The sequence below is a fragment of the Meles meles genome, chromosome 9, assembly GCF_922984935.1.
Source record: "Meles meles chromosome 9, mMelMel3.1 paternal haplotype, whole genome shotgun sequence".
NCBI lineage: Eukaryota > Metazoa > Chordata > Mammalia > Carnivora > Mustelidae > Meles > Meles meles.
Genome location: NC_060074.1, coordinates 33,476,827 through 33,493,992, shown reverse-complemented (window position 1 = coordinate 33,493,992; position 17,166 = coordinate 33,476,827). Strand labels below are relative to the sequence as shown.

The 17,166-nt window shown below is 37.2% G+C and overlaps 1 protein-coding gene across 1 annotated transcript; it reads left to right on the top strand.

The window, feature by feature from the left end:
• Positions 1-2,654: 2,654 nt before the first annotated feature.
• Positions 2,655-8,032, top strand: SCG2 (secretogranin II). Its single transcript, XM_046017961.1, has 2 exons — positions 2,655-2,798; positions 5,744-8,032. Exon 2 carries the CDS (start codon positions 5,758-5,760, stop codon positions 7,612-7,614), a length of 1,857 nt encoding a protein of 618 aa, XP_045873917.1. The 5' UTR covers positions 2,655-2,798; positions 5,744-5,757; the 3' UTR covers positions 7,615-8,032.
• Positions 8,033-17,166: the final 9,134 nt, after the last annotated feature.

Genomic DNA, 17,166 nt, shown 5'->3' with positions numbered 1-17,166 from the left:
GAAAAAAAACCTATCTGTTGTAGTTACACGAGGATTAAATTAGGTTGTAAAAGTTCCAACCACAGGGGCACCTGGGTGGCTTAGTGGTTTAAGCCTCTGCCTTCGGCTGGGGTCATGATCCCAGGGTCCTGGGATCGAGTCCCACATCGGGCTCTCGCTCGGCAGGGAGCCTGCTTCCTCTTCTCTCTCTCTCTCTCTGTCTGCCTCTCTGCCTACTTGTGATCTCTCTCTGTCAAGTAAATAAATAAAATCTTTAAAAAAAAAAGTTCCAACCACAGTGCTTGGAACATAATGGAACTCAATAAATGATAAGTACTTATCATAGTATCATACAGTAGGCAGGAATTCAGTTACCTGCATATGGCTCATTACTCTACCCACACTTGTAGCTGATGGAGCCAGTCCATCCCAGCAGCTGCCTCCTGACATCTTAACTGGAATTTCTGAATGAGGTTCTATGTGGATTTTAGATGATTAACTTTAGGAAAGAGATTGACTTTGGGGCTTTAGAAGAACTATAGCCTCTGGTCCTTGTCAAAAAAGTTCAATTGCTGAGCTATCCTTGTCAAGAGTGAGTTCCTTGAGAGCTATTGAGACCTATGTTGAACCCATTCAATCCTTCAAGATTAAACTTGCAGAATTTTCTCGGGGCAGTGTTGGTCCTGGTTAGTTCAATTGGCCACACAGAACTATTACAAAAAAACCTAGGTCAAACTCAGAGTGACTTAAATATTTATCAAGATTAAAGAAAACATTATTATGTATATAAAGCTAACAAAAATATCAGCAAAAGAGCTTACATCATTGAGATAGTAGTTGAGAAAGGCATAGGAGATTTCAACCTTTTCTCTAACCTAGCACTTGACCTTGCTCTAAAAACTCATTATGCCACATGAAAATATTGGATGAATTGGCCATAGGATTTCAGTCTCAGACTGCATGAGCTCCATGTCAATTCATAGATGATGGTGGTCTGGTTATTTAGAAAAGTCAAATATTTTCAATAGGAGAGCAGGGAAGGAAGGAAAGGAGAAAGGAAAAGTCAAGGGTCATTTTCCCAAAGATTGTTTTTTCCCTAGTATTTTAAACTATTCCTATTCCCTTGAGGATTTCAAGAGGACTGTGGTTTACCTAACATAGTTAGAAATCATTTTAATAAAACCCAATAATGAGATATCTTAGGAAAGCCTTCTTTTCTCAGGAGGCTTTTTTCCCCTTGAAATTTTCACTTGAATTTGTAGATGGAACTCAATGGCTCTCCACAGTGCTTCCCAAACACTTCTGGCTAACCTCTTTCTTAGTGCTTTCCAATTTATATAAAAATAATCTGTTTGTCATCCCCATCAGACTAAAGGATCCTCAAAAGTATGTATAAAGAGCCACATATATAGTCATACATATATGATGTCATAGAAAGTTTTCATACATACATATGTATATATATATGATGTCATATATAAGCTAACATATGTATATAATTCATTTTTGTATCTGGTGATTCGTAGGCATTGCAATTTATTGAATGGACAAATCAATAGCTGATTATTCATTTAACCGAGATATAAAATCTTATACAGTAAGATTCTCTTCATACTTGAAGTATATTTCAAAACACACAGGTTTTAGGAAACACATCTTTAATAAAATAGTTAAAAATTTAGACCTATATGAATTATTAAAATAAATAATCATGTTATCTAGCAAAGCAGGACACTGGTCATGAACTACAAATCTAAGAGGCTGGGTGTTAACTACTATATTATTCCCTGGATTTGTCACATTTCTGAAAGGTATTCAATTCATCTGATTCCATAGGAAAAGAAAAATATTTATAGCTATTCCTCTCAATACAGCTGCATTCCCATTACATATGTGTTGCATTTTCCTCCAACAGTAAAAAAAAAATCCATTTTTTATTTAGTGGAAGTATTTTCATTAGCATTCAACCTTTAAGCCTCCCTTTTTGAGACAGATGTTGTAAAAGATACCAACGAATTCATATAGAATTATCAACTAGTAGACCTGAAAATAGCTGCTTCAAAATTATATTGAAGCTCTAGAGCAAAATTCCAACTCATTAGAGCCTTAAAGTTTATTATCATATAAAAAAGAGAAAAATTTCTTTTCTATTCAAATAAATGTGAGTTTGAAAACACTGCTGCTTCTGTTCATGATATGAAATATGACTTTTCATATTAATAATGTGCCTTCCGTTCCTCTTGGAGTATACCAGGGAATGGTAATGTAATTTTTTTGTGGGCAACGTAGAAAAAAAGTCCTTGTATGTAAAACTTTTTTTTATAACGACAAAAACAACAGCAACTAGAAATACTTACCACAAGATATTAGAACACCGATAAGATTATATTTCAATTAGCCATGTCTGTCTGACAGATTTCTTTATTTCTTTTTTTTTTTCCATTTTATTTATTTTTTCAGCGTAACAGTATTCTTTATTTCTAAGGGAAATTGTGCAGAGCATTTTATTTCAAGCCTCAAAAATTTTGATGGAAAAAAAAACTGCAATTTTTGCCACAAAAAGACAGGTGGCGTAAGCATGCAGCATTTTTTCCCCCCTTGAATATATAAAGTGATTATTTTCTCTCCGGTTCTTTGAAAAAACTCGCTTGTGCTCGGGTTTGTGGCTGAGCCGGGTGACGTCAGTGTGGCAGTGCGGAGTCAGGCGCGGCGGCTCCCTATAAACCGAGGAGCTGTCCGGGTGCTGAAACGGCCCGAGCAGCTCACCGGGCGGACTGGGAGGAACATGCTGTGGACCTCCTCTGCGATATAAAAAGGAGGTAAGACTGCTTTTCCATTCAATTTACTGGAAAGTTCTAAATTGCGTGTTTTTTCCTTAATTCCTAGCTAAGAAGAAAAAGACTGTTTGGCAATCTTATATCTATAGAATAACTGAATAGCAACCTGCTGCTCTTCAACCGATGTAAGGACACTATATATGTACATATAGAATTGAATCCATGATTTATACCACTTGCTGTTGGATATTTATAACCATCATGCTATTTGGATAACCATATGTAAGAAGTGTGGAAAAGTTAAGGATTTTAGTGTCAATACCCATATTAATGTAAAGTTAACTAAGCCTGATATTTTGTTTCTTTCCTTAATGTATTGTTTCTTCTCTTAAAAACTAGACATAAAGTCAGAGATAATTTATATGTTTAATATTATTAGCAGTAGGTTTCTAGTCATTTGAAGGCTGTTAAACACATTAGTCATAGAGACAACCAATTTTGTAACTAGTTCTTCTTTTTTCCTCTGACATTTATAAGAGCTCAAAATTAATAAACTATATAAAATTATTTTCTGAACTGATATGCTCTGAAATGGCTTACATCATTATTTCCTAGTTTTAGTCCCAGGAAAGAAAGATTAAAATTATCTTGGGAACAATTTTTTTCTTTTATTCAGGGTGCAATATTTTCTTGGGTTATAGGTTGGATATGACTATGAATTACAGAGAGTTGATAATTTTGAATTACCATGAGAAAAACCTTCATAACCGTGTAAGCTATTATTGTTCTGTTTTGGTTGAAAGAGTTTGTAGAATATTTTGCTGAACAAATGGGACATGTTTCTTTTTTCTGTATCTTAACTAGTGGAATTGCTCAAATTAGATATATCCCCCTGTATTTGTCAGGGTTCCAGTCTTAATTTCAATAGAATAGACATTTTAGCTTACAAAGCAGTAGTTCAAATTGTACATTGGATATTAGAGCTGTTGAAACCTTCTTCAGTATATAGAAGAACTGCTACCTGGGAAAGAAATCCCTTGAGTCTTACTCAAAGGCAATAACTATGTCATCCAAACTGAAATCTTATATATAACAAGAGGATAGCATATATTAGGCTGTGGTTTAAATACCTGCATTAAATATTCTGCCCCAATTCCATAGGAAAGCCAATCTACAAGATAAAGATCTTTTATAAGATAATGATTTTAAAGACAAACACATAACTCATGTTAAGAATACCCTAAGATAATGGTTTTGAAGAAAATAAGTTCACTAAGTTTCTTAAAATTACTATTTCAAATGCCAGTGCTGAAAATAGATAAAGATAAATTCATCCTGAGAAAATATAAAGAAGAGATTATAATGTACTTTTACTTAAATCTAAGAATCTGTGAATAAAAATTTTCTTACCATAAACCTAAATTCATAGTAAATATTAGAAGTTTTCTCTGACATGCCTTTAAAGATCTTTTTCTTTCAGTAAATTAAGTCTAATTAATGGGATCATTTTAATGATTAGATGCATTTATGCTAAAGAAATTTCTTTAACTGCAACCACTGTTAGGGTCTAAAAACTGAAAGCATTACTTAAATACCAAATGATGAAAAATGATATTTTCTACAATTGATATCTAAACTAACAGAATATCATACCCACTAACTAAGCTTATATGTCACAAAATCATGATGCAAATAAGATATCATGAACAAACTTGTGAGCTTTCCTCATATTTATTTGCAAAAAATTGCAAATATTAAAATAGTCTTTCAATGTTAACAAGCTGAATGTAAAACATGTAAAAAATAATCCCCTTGCTAATTCATACGTGAGATTATAAAGCATTGGAGGAAAAAATGAATGAAGACTTTTAAGTAGGAAGAATTCAACATATCGTCTGTGTTTATCTAAATTGGAAGTTACACAGTGGTTATTTTAAGATTTTCTAACAGTATGAGTCATTTAAGATTTCACAGGTCCACACCAAAATAGACACAGACATAAGTCAAGCTGCATCTGAACACTCACAAGTTCAGAAATAGACTGGTTAAGAAAACTTATGTTCTTTCTGTAGCATCTGTTATTATTTACTATGCATTCTTGAAGGCTGATGAAAAATATAACTATGATTGGATTTTGCAGTACAGTCACAAATAAAATGATTAGAAGAAATATGGAACACAGATACTTTAAAAGTTTACTTTTTCAGTAAATTTACACAGAAACTTACTAGGTTAGCCTACTAGCTGGGACCGGAGAATGTTCTGGAGGTTATTAAGATACAGAAATTTAAAAATTGTCAGTTGGGTTTGGTGTCAGAGTGAGAATAAGTTATTTCTGAAGAATGTATGTATATAGGACCATCCACAAGCATGATTCAGTATGATTGACATTAAGATGCTGTATTACTTTGTCATATATAGTATTACTGCTGTGTTGTTTCTACAACAAAATTAGATGGACAATTCAGGAACTAAATCACATGATTTTTAATACAACCATAAGGAATTCATTGTGTGTGTGTGTGTGTGTGTGTGTGTGTGTTTGTGTGTGTATGTACATGCACGTTTTAAATTCAGCCAACAAAATTTTTTTTTGGCCAATGATTTTAATAAGAATGCCATACGAGAGAACTAAAAATCAGCTTAGAATTTTTTTATTAAACAGCAAATGCATACTAAAAACTAACTACATGTTTTGTAAATTAAAAAATAAAATTTGAGAGACCTGATTATCAGTGTTTTTGTTATTATTTTAACAAAGTGAATGCCATGCAAATTTGATGCAATTAAATAACAGTTGTGCTAGATTCCTGTAGTTAGTTTGTGGGGGTTATATAGGAAATATGTATGGCTTTTAAAAAGAGTCATACTAAGTTTAATGTGAAATAATGTCTGCTATATGTTTTCCCTCAATGGTCAGTTACTTCTTTTGCAATAGTGTCTTCTAGTTTTTCATTTCTATTAACTCATATTTTCTATGCTTTAAGGACATCTTTCAAACATGGCAGAAGCTAAGACTCACTGGTTTGGAGCAGCCCTGTCTCTCATCCCTTTAATTTTCCTCATCTCTGGGGATGAAGCAGCTTCATTTCAGCGAAACCAGCTGCTTCAGAAGGAACCAGATCTCAGATTGGAAAACGTCCAAAAGTTTCCCAGTCCTGAAATGATCAGAGCTTTAGAATACATAGAAAAACTCCGACAACAAGCTCACAAAGAAGAAAACAGCCCAGACTACAATCCCTACCAAGGTGTCTCTGTTCCCCTTCAGAAAAAAGAAAATGGTGATGAAAGTCACTTGCCAGAAAATACAAGGGATTCCTTGAGCGAAGATGAGTGGATGAGGATAATACTTGAAGCTTTGAGACAGGCTGAGAATGAGCCTCAGTCTACACCAAAAGAAAAGCCCTATGCCTTGAATTCAGAAAAGAACTTTCCAATGGACATTCCTGATGATTACGAGACTCAGCAGTGGCCAGAGAGGAAGCTCAAGCACATGCGATTCCCTCCTATGTATGAAGAGAATTCCAGGGATAACCCCTTTAAACGCACAAATGAAATAGTAGAGGAACAATATACTCCTCAAAGTCTTGCCACACTAGAGTCCGTGTTCCAAGAGCTGGGGAAACTGACAGGACCAAACAACCAGAAACGTGAGAGAGTTGATGAGGAACAAAAACTTTACACAGATGATGAAGATGACATCTACAAGGCCAATAACATTGCCTACGAAGATGTGGTTGGGGGAGAAGATTGGAACCCAGTAGAAGAAAAGGTGGAGAGTCAAACCCAGGAAGAGGTAAGAGACAGCAAAGAGAATGCAGAAAAAAATGAACAAATCAATGATGAAGTGAAGCGTTCAGGGCAGCTTGGCCTCCAAGATGAAGATGTCCGGAAGGAGAGTAAAGACCAACTCTCAGATGATGTCTCCAAAGTAATTGCATATCTGAAAAGATTAGTGAATGCTGCAGGTAGTGGGAGGTCACAGAATGGGCAGAACGCGGAAAGAGCAACCAGGCTTTTTGAGAAACCACTCGATTCTCAGTCTATTTATCAGCTGATTGAAATCTCAAGGAATTTACAGATACCCCCTGAAGACTTAATTGACATGCTGAAAACTGGAGAGAAGCCAAATGGATCTGTGGAACCAGAGCAGGAGGTTGAACTTCCCGTTGACTTAGATGACATCTCAGAGGTTGATGTAGACCGTCCAGACATGTTCCAAAATAAAATGCTCTCCAAGAATAGCTACTCCAAAACACCTGGTCGAGCTGTGGCAGAGACCCTACCAGATGGGCTCACTATTGAGGAAATTTTAAATCTTTTAGGGATGGAGAGTGCAACAAACCAAAAGCCTCCATATTTTCCTGGTCAGTATAACCGAGAGAAAGTTCTGCCAAGACTCCCCTATGGTCCTGGAAGATCTAGAGCAAACCAGCTCCCTAAAGGTGCCTGGATGCCGGATGTGGAGAACAGGCAAATGGCATATGAAAACCTGAATGATAAGGATCAAGAATTAGGAGAGTACTTGGCCAGGATGCTAGTGAAATACCCTGAGATCATGAATTCAAACCAGGTGAAGCGAGTTCCAAGTCAAGTCTCATCCGAAGATAATCTACAGGATGAGGACCAAATTGAACAGGCCATCAAAGAGCATTTGAATCAAGGCAGCTCTCAGGAAACTGACAAACTGGCTTCGGTAAGCAAAAGGATCCCTGTGGGGCCCCCAAAGAATGATGATTCCCCAAACAGACAGTACTTGGATGAAGATCTGTTAATGAAAGTGTTGGAATACCTCAACCAAGAAAAGGCAGAAAAGGGAAGGGAGCATATTGCTAAGAGAGCAATGGAAAATATGTAAGAGTTTTCATTAATTGCCCTACTTTATCCCTCCAACCCCAAGAAAACCCCGACATTTCTCTTTAGTGTGTTGACTTCTATCCTGTTAACACTGTAATATCTTTAAATGATGTACAGGCAGATGATTCCATTTCACTGGAGTATCTGCTTCACTTACTCTGAGCTGTTCTCTTGTGTATGGATATGTGTCAATGTTATGACTTCTGGATTAAAAAAATAATCATATCCCTTATTCAAGAAAGATATCTGTGATAGTGTTTATAGTGTATTTAATGGCTGTGGCATTGTTGATGCTCACTTATGATAAAGAGTGTCCTACAATTCTCTTGGAAGTTTTTAATATTTATTGAATTATTTTGTTACTGTCTGTAGTGTTTTGTGAAGTTCTGGAGCAAAAGAAATAAAGCATTATAAATATATAGTTTTATTCATAAGGCCTTTTCTATCCTGTGTTTAATTATTGATTAATAAATGTTTCTCGACAACTGTGGACTATTCATTCTGGAAACCAGAGACAATGACTATGGAGCACAGAGAGAAGATCTTTATCTTCCACAGCCAATCCAGGTAAGAAATAATTGTAAACATGTTATTATGCTATATGCTTATAGAATGCAATGTCCTGTAAGAGCCCACTGCTTAACACTTGCCTATTGTTTTTCTCACATATATGATTTATGGAATAAGACTTCTATTGTCGTAGTTATACCTTGTACCCTTGATTTATAAATAAATAAATACATTTAAGTCTTTCATACCCATAACCAGCTTTGGGGGAAAATAAAGTTTCATTCAGGGCAATCAGAAATAACTATAGACTTGGAAGGGACCTACATATTTCCAGATCACTCTGGTCCTCAGAAGACAAGGCTGATGCCTCTTTTGTATGATTTGAAAGGGGCTAAAGGACCCTCAAGCTATCAGGTAAGTGAAGGAGCATAGGCACAGTGGAAAACACCAATTGCCTTCTCTTTTGTCTTAGTCCTTGAGAGAATCCTGAGGGCTACGTGGTTTGTGATTGTTACAATGTATATCATGTTGGGGAATGATATCAGCATCCTAACATATCAACAGGGAATCAACAACAACCACAAAGGCAGCAGCCACAAGAATATTTACATAGCAACACAACAGTAATAGTCATAAAAGAAACAAGGAAATAAATAATTACTATTTACTGGATGCCTATTATGTACCAGGCACTGTACTAAACACTTTACCTCATGTAGTCTGTACTGTAACACTGTCAAGGGTCTCTTATTATCACTGTTTTACATGAAGAGAAGCAAAACTCAGAAAGGTTAAGTAACTTCCCCAAAGTTACTTGGTATTATGAGTTATCAAAGCCTGAGTACTTCATCACTTCACTACATTGTCTCTCTGGGAAGTGCCCTGTCAGCTGAGTTGGGACTTTGGAAGTGGGTTGGTAAGAGACTCATGAGGTCTCAGTGTGGGTTACTTCCAAGTGACACACCTGTGGTATATATGTATGTGTGTGTGTGTGTGTGTGTGTGTGTGTGAACGTGCATGCGCGTGCCAGGGGTAGGGAGGGGAGGCAATCCTTGAAGGGTCAGAAGGCAAAAAGAGGGCCTGCATACATTGAGGACAACACAGAATGTAGGTTTTTCTACTTCATAATTTTGCCTAGACTCTTTTCTAAATTATCACACAATTTTGTGGAAGAGATGTTAGAGATAAATTACCTCTACAGTATTTCTAATTAACACCTAGTCAATTAATACTAAATACTTTACTCAAATACTTTCAATATAGAGACTACCTCACTAGATAGTACTACGAATTGAAGATTATGGGGAGATCCAGGATATTTGGGTGGTTTAAGGTCTAGGTACATACCGTATGCCATGCTTGGCAGATGTCCACATATATCTTCTGCCCTTTACATATTCTTTTCAACTTCCTGTTTCATGCAAGAAGTCATTCCTTGTATTCTGAGTCAACCCCATGACTATTTCCATGCCAACCCTAAGCAGGAATGAGAATGTGGCACATGACTCCACCCAACAGAAATGTTTACACTGATGTTTGGACATTCTATCCAGAGGTTAAGAATTGAACACATGTTACTGGACATGATACAGCTGTTTCCAGGCTGGAATTTACACACAAATCAGTGGGATGGCAAACCCTGCATTCATTCTGCTACCATGTGGTACTTTTTTCTTAAAGTCTCAGACTTGAAATTCCATGATTCTCTAAGATGACATTGTAGGCATCAGGATTGGCCATTGGGGAGCTACTTTAATTTGGGATGTATATTCTTTGCCTGACTTCTTTCCAACCCCAGTCAGCAAGCATCTCTACCTTTTTTATAATACCATCAAATCCCCAGCTACTGAGTCATCAGATTTATTTCTGATCCAATGATTTTTTTCAGAAGTGCTTTAGTACATTGCTCGCTAGTGTAAGACAGAACGCTCTAAGTACCATTTAAGAATGTAAATGACAAATTAATTGCGATTAGAGCAACACAGCCTCTTTGTCTGCCCAGAAGCCTCCTTCAGCAGAAGTCAGGGAGTAGTCTGAGCTCTCCAAACAGATGTCCTCTGCAGGCTACCACTGCAAGAAGAAGAAATTGCCTAAGACTGCACCCCTTGTGGGGGTCCATGTCTCCACTGGAAGTCAGATAGAAGCCTAACAATCTCTATGCTCTTGCCAAGGTCCCCCACTTACCAGCCTTCTGTCTCCTTAGCACTCACAGCTGTTCTATACTACCTGCCTCAGGAACAATTAGGACTAACCTAATTGCACCCTTTATGAAAAAACTTCCAAGTTATTCCTCATTTGCCACACTCAAACCCCACTAATCCTTGTATATCACCTTTTCTGACCCCAGTTCCAACTCTTTTCCATGTTTTACAACATTTTTTATTATGTCCTTTGATATTTAAGGTCAATCATCAGCAAAATCTCCTGCATCCTCAACCTTTTCTCTGAATATTCTCTTTACTTTCTTGTTCTAAAGGAAACTTTCCTCTCTCCTCTGAGGTTGCTGTTGCCTTTGAAATTCTTCCTTACTCCTTTTTGCTACTTATGGGACATTATTTTTTCAAGTTTTCTGTGTGTGTGTGTGTGTGTGAATACACAACTTTCTTATTCATGAAAATCATCTTAGATGCACGTGGAAGTAAAACCAATTCAAATAAGATATATTAAAAAGATGAATAAAGGGTCATAAAATCCAAGTAAAGTTCAAGCTAAAATGTTGGACATCTGGAACAGCCAAATAATGGCTTTTTTAAAAAATGAAATATATTTGACAAATAACCTTGTATAAATTTAAGAGGTACAACCTATTGATTTGGTACTTTGAATATCATATGTCATTCAGTACCCACCCATTACTCCTGGTTGTTGCATTCACTCTTTGCTCCAGGTAACTCACTTGTTAAAGATAGTAGCTCCTGCTCCCTTCACTCCTTTTAACACTGCTCCTTCATAATACTTGTCCATTTCAATACCCCTGAAGATGATCTTTCCAATCCTTTCCAGTCACCAACCTCCATCAGCTATTTACTTGCAGGTCTTCTTCTTAGCAATAACTGCGACCTAGCCTAAATCTAAATCCTAAACATTTTACTCTAACGACTACCTTCTATATTTCCAGTGCACTTCCTCTAGGACCTGAGTTCCAATAATCACCCACACCCACACATGAGATGTTATCCATGGATCCTTGCCATCTTTCTACTCTCTCCCATCCTCTTTATTCTTCACCACCCACCTTGCTGGTCTTAAATTTCATGGTTTCATCATTATACTCCTTGTAAACCTTAACTCTCTTGTGTTTCATTGTAAATTCCTTGTTAATCTAGGAATTCTAGTGAAGTCCAGTTCTCTACCCACTCTTACCTTTTCTCCTACAGCTGAACATTGCAGGTGAAAGACATACAACTATACTGATATCACTTTAAATTCATGCCTACTGATCTCAAGTGGTCCATAATGCTGTGCTGGAACTCTAACATACCCTTGTATACTCAGGCTCTTTCCTTTAGACAGTAATTTCATACTTTCCCTCTATCCACAAATATTCAGCCCTGCCTCCACAATCTATATGTGCATGATTACCTTGCTTCCTGTTTCACTGAGAAAAATGAAGCCATCTGAAGAGAAGGTCTACAGAGTCCCATCTCCATTTTTAAAAAAATATTTTATTTATTTATTTGACAGAGGAAGAGAGAGAGAGAACAAGCAAGAGGATTGGCAGGTGGAGGGATAGGGAGAAGCAGGCTCCCTGCTGAGCAAGGAGCCAAATGCAGGGCTCAATCCCAGGACCCTGGGATTATGACCTGAGAGAAAGGCAGACACTTAACCAACTGAATCCCCCCAGGCCCCTAACCATCTTCATTTTTGTTTACCACCCTGCCTCTGTGGTGATTCATTCCCTGCTTTCCTGCTCTTGTGGGTAACTGTACTTCCATCTTTATCAAACCTTCCACCTGTGCACTCAATTCTGCCCTCTTGCTTACTTGAGAAACTTGCTTGAGAAATTCTCCCCTGTTTTGTGCATCAGCTTTGTTCTCTCTACTAGGATGATCTTTGTCAACATACAAATAGTTTGCAATTTCTTTCACCTGCAAAACCAATGAAATACCTAGGGAGCAAGCAAGAACTTCTGATTCTGCCTGCCCTTTCACCAATGCTTCATGCCTATTCTTCCCTGGGGGAAAAAAAAACACCAAAACTCTTTAAAGAGTTGTGTGTACTTAACCAAATTCTTTTCTCACATCTCAAACCCCTTTCAGTCAGGTTTTTACTTCTCCTTCTCCACAGAAACGGCTCCTGTTGAGATCAACAATGACTTCTATATTGCTAGGTACGATGATCAAGTCCAAGTCCTTATCTAACTTGTTCTAGCAACATTTGGCATTGTTAAACACCTTATTTTCTTGGTATTCAGGCCACTGCACATGCCTGGATCTCCCTCCACTGCACTGGCTGCTCTTTCTCTTATCCTTTACTGTCTTTTTTTTTTTTTTTTCAATCTCTTCAGCCTCTGAATATTGGAAGCTGGCACTCAGACCTTGGAACTCCTCTCTTTCCTTTCTGCTCTCATTCCTTAGATGAATCTGTATGTCCAGCCCATAATGTTTCCCTGAACTCCACACTCTTTACTTAAACTGACTAGATGACATCCCCATTAGATATCCAATAGATATCTCACATGTAACTTGACCATAGAAGAACCCCTGGTTTCCCTCCCCTTGACAAACTTCCCACTCCTCTCACAGACTTTTCCATCTGACTTCATACCAAAACCTATGTTTTTGTCCCTAACTCTTCTCTTTATCTTATAACTCATTCATGAACTGGCATCCAATCCTATTGTTTTGACTTCAAAATACATCTACAATCCATCTTCCTACCACCTCCATTATCACCAACATGCTATAAGAGACTCTCATATAAATTATGATTTATAATCATAATTTATATTATGATTATAATATAAATTCTATATAAATTATGATTATCTCTCACCTGGGATATTAGAATATCTCCCTATTTGTTTTCCCTGCTTCTGTTCTCCTTTCAGTGAAATCTGAACACAGCAACCAACATGATCCAATTATAATCCAGATCAGGATCTGGGTATCTTGATGATACCCAGGAGTGAAAGCCAAAGTCACTGCTATGATCTATCAGTGCCTACCTGGTCTGGCTCTGAACTCATTTCCTAGTGCTCTCTTCATTATGCTCTCCTTTCTATGGGCACTGGCCTTCTCAGTTCCTTGAATATGCCCAGCATACTCCCACCTAAATACTTTCCCATTTGCTGTTTCCTCTTTCAGAAGTGCTATTTCCCAAAATACCTGCATGTTTTTCTCCCTTACCTAAAAAAATTTTTCTCCCTTACCCTTAAAAAAAATTTTAAGTTTTTGGCAAAAATATTGACTTCTCAATGCCACTCCTCCTCAAATTTCAACTGCTACATACTTTTCCTGTCTCCATTCCTTGCTTGACCCTTTCCTTTACCACACACTACATTGAACATTCTTCTTCTTCTTTTTTTTTTTTTAAGTAGGCTCCACACCCAGCATGGAGCCCAAGCTGAGACTTGAACTCACCACACTGAGTTCAAGACTTGAGTTGAGAATGAGAGCTGGACCCTTAACTGGCTGAGCTGCCCAGAGACTCTCTACATTTAGCATTCTTAGTTTACAGTGTTATCTTATTTACTGCCCACTCCACCACTAGAATGTGATCTCTCTGCAGGTAGCTGTTGTTTGCTTTATCCATGGTTGCACTTCTAGCTCCCCAGAAAGTGCATGGAAACTAGTTATCAATGAAATTAACAAGTTGGGAATGAGAGACAAAAGTCTTGAACAATAAAACAAGGTAAATCCTTGTTGAAAGAACAAAGAAACAGTAATTTTATCACATCAGTACAGATTTAGGACCCACTTAAAATTTTTATATAATGAAATTAATGAAATAAAATTCCTGATCCAGATTTCAGTGTCCTTCCTTACCAAGTCTTTCATCTTTGCCTAAAGGGAACATAACAGGAGCACTGAAGCTCAGTTACTTCTGTGACTTAGCAGGAAGAGATAGGTAGAAGTTGTCAGCTTGTGACAAGTGGGTCCAGAGAGTTCTCCAACTGAAGCATTATCAGAAGGGCCTATGCCATGATTAGGCAATCCTTTAAGATGGCGTTGCTTTCTAGCACTACAAAATTATAGCTCTTTTGGTATTTTTATCAATATAGGTAAGAATTATAGTTATTTTACTCCATAGAAGAAGATTACTGTTATTAGAAATGCTATGGAGATTAGTCACATGCTGATATAAGCTATGCCAGTGCAAATACATTGCTACTACAGCTAAAGCTATTTATGCTGTGACTATTATTCCTGACAGTTGGAAGGCTAAGAAGCCCCATGGGTTTTGATCAGGAAACTTCTGAAGGTTGAAAAGAACCAGGAACTGAAACGCCAGTGGAGTTTTCCTGGAGAGCTGAAGTCTTTTGATTTGGAACAAAGATGACAATTTGTCTGCAAGTGTTCAGACAGTATATACCTTTTAGAGGGTTTCTTATAGCAATCTTCAGCAAGTTTTTCTGGAGGGCCAAACCCACATGTGTATTTATAGTTAATTTCCATATCATTTACATATGCCCATAGCCACTCTGTCTACTGTTTTCAGGGCATTTTCAAGTAAGAAATGTATTGTTGATACCTTGAGGTTTGTTCTATTGTCAGATTCTTTTTTTTTTTTCCTTCCCTTGAAGCCCTTTCATTAAATCATTATCATCGATGTGACTTCTGGTCATCACTGGGGAACAGTGGGTGATTGGGCGGAAGGGTTGGGTGAAGGAAGGACTGCAGTCTGGGCTTAAGACATAATGATGTAATAATCACCTTGGTTCTTTCTGTTGCTTCAAGACATATTGATATCTCAATGCTTTGCTTCCTCAGTCTGATGGACTTTTCCAACACTGTAGTCATTCTTCAAGGTTTAGTGGACGTGCTGCTGTCCCCATTAAAAGTGCACTGATTCCTCCTTTTCCTCAGCTCTCATAGTGATTTTCTTTTACCTTCAATGTTTATTTCTCTTGTTGTGCCACATAGCCATGGTCAGTCATGTTGACCTGTCTGCCTCATCTGTTGAATTATAAGCTCTGAAATTAGGAGCCTGCTCTGAATATCCTCTCAATATCCTCTACAGTGCCCAACCTCTGTCTCTCTCAAGTGAACTACTCAATAGCTACGTGGTGAACAAACGTACAGATGTTATCAAGCGTACTTTCTTCTTTTTGTTTTGTGCTTTATGGAGTCTGTTCACATGCCCTTGTACCCTCAGCTTGTTTAATAGAGAAGAGGGAAGTGATTTTCTTACTGTGCATCCCACATGGTCATCTGAAGGGGCTCTTTGACCTTGGTGTGAAATCTCAGAATGGTGCCATGGTTTAAAGAATATCTAATTTAATATTTAACTGAATTTGAGTTTGTGTCCAACCCTAGATTCCCATATGGGCATCCCTTTTTAGCTGGCATATTCCTAATCCTGATACCTAGAGACACTCAAGAGCTTGCTATTTCAAGCAATCGAGTTTTCACACATGTATGATAAGGTGAGTTTGGGCTGCATATACTAATCTAGGTTTTCTCATATTGCCTAGAGCTTCAATTCCTATATCACAGCTCCAAGACCATTCAGATTTTAGTTCTAGAAAGTCTTCTGACCTTCCTAAGTCAGTCATTTACTAGAATACATTTACATTTACATTTACATATACATTTTACAGTCAACATTTACTAGAAGAGGCTTTTGGGCTAATAAACAAAACAAAACAAAACTGAGTCAAATCCTGGCTTTGCTCCTTCATTTGTTCAGGCACTTAATCTGTTTAGATCTGAGGTAGGGATTTTGTTCACCTTGTAGGGCTGTTGCAAGAATTTATCAGTGAACTCTGTGAAGTGGCTTTACAATGCCTAGAACAAAGTAGTTTCTAGATATATGGCAGAACTTCCCAATTAATTAATCAACAATTACTAACCATTTGCAATGTTGCAACCTAGTATTAGACATTATGTAAAAAGAGGGATATAAAAGATACACATAATGTATTTCCACGAAAATTGACCATGTTGTGAAAGCACTTTTCCTCCATTTACAAACAGGATTACTTCTCCTGCTGCAGCTATTTTAGGAAAAGTGCCTTCTGATGAAGCAACAAGTTCTGATTCCATTTGTCATGGATTCCAATTTAACTGGGGCCATTTCATGGGAACTGAAATGTTCAGAAGTCCGTAGGTGGCATAAACCAAAACTTCAGGTTTATTTTAAGCTTAAAATCCCAATCCATGCTGAAGTTCAGGGAAAACTAATGAGATCAAGTTCGAGTTTCATATGATTGTCCTTTCTACACACTGCTCCAAATTCCATCTTTTCTTTACAATGAATTTTCAATGAGATGATAAAGACTTTAATTTTGATTTTATTGGTTCTCTACATCCCACTGATGATACAATGATAAATTAACCTCTATAGACATTACATGAATATCTACCAACCATGGTGTTTTGAAAATGCAACGTAGATTTTAAAAGAAACGGCATAATCATTCCTTTTTGGTTGTTCCATTCATAGGCACTGCACAGTGAACTGACTAAAAAATAAATAAGACAGGAACCCCTCCCCTCTCCCCCTTAGTGATAATCCCACAGTTCAATTCAGTTTGAACCAACAGGTTGCTATGGTAGCAGGAGAGTCAGGGTTACAGCACTGAACCATTCTGCAATGTGAAATCAGCACCGTGCAGGAGGTGTTTCAAAATTCATGAGCCTGGTGGAAGCAATTTTGTGCTTTAAACTTCAAGCTTCCTGCATTTAAAAAAAATGAAAATAAGAAGGTGGCAGTGCCCACCTGAGCCTCTGAGGTGGTTTAACCTCCTTTACAAAGTTTTAGAAGAAGTAAGCATTGTCTGTGCTTTTTATTTATTGAGCTTAAGATTTGATTCTGGTAAGACTCATTATTTATGGAAAGTTGTACCCACAGAAAATGAATTAGAAGAGTTCCTAATTTT

Excerpts from the sequence above, each read along its gene's own strand:
- SCG2 (XM_046017961.1), top strand. The coding sequence starts at position 5,758 with ATGGCAGAAGCTAAGACTCACTGGTTTGGAGCAGCCCTGTCTCTCATC.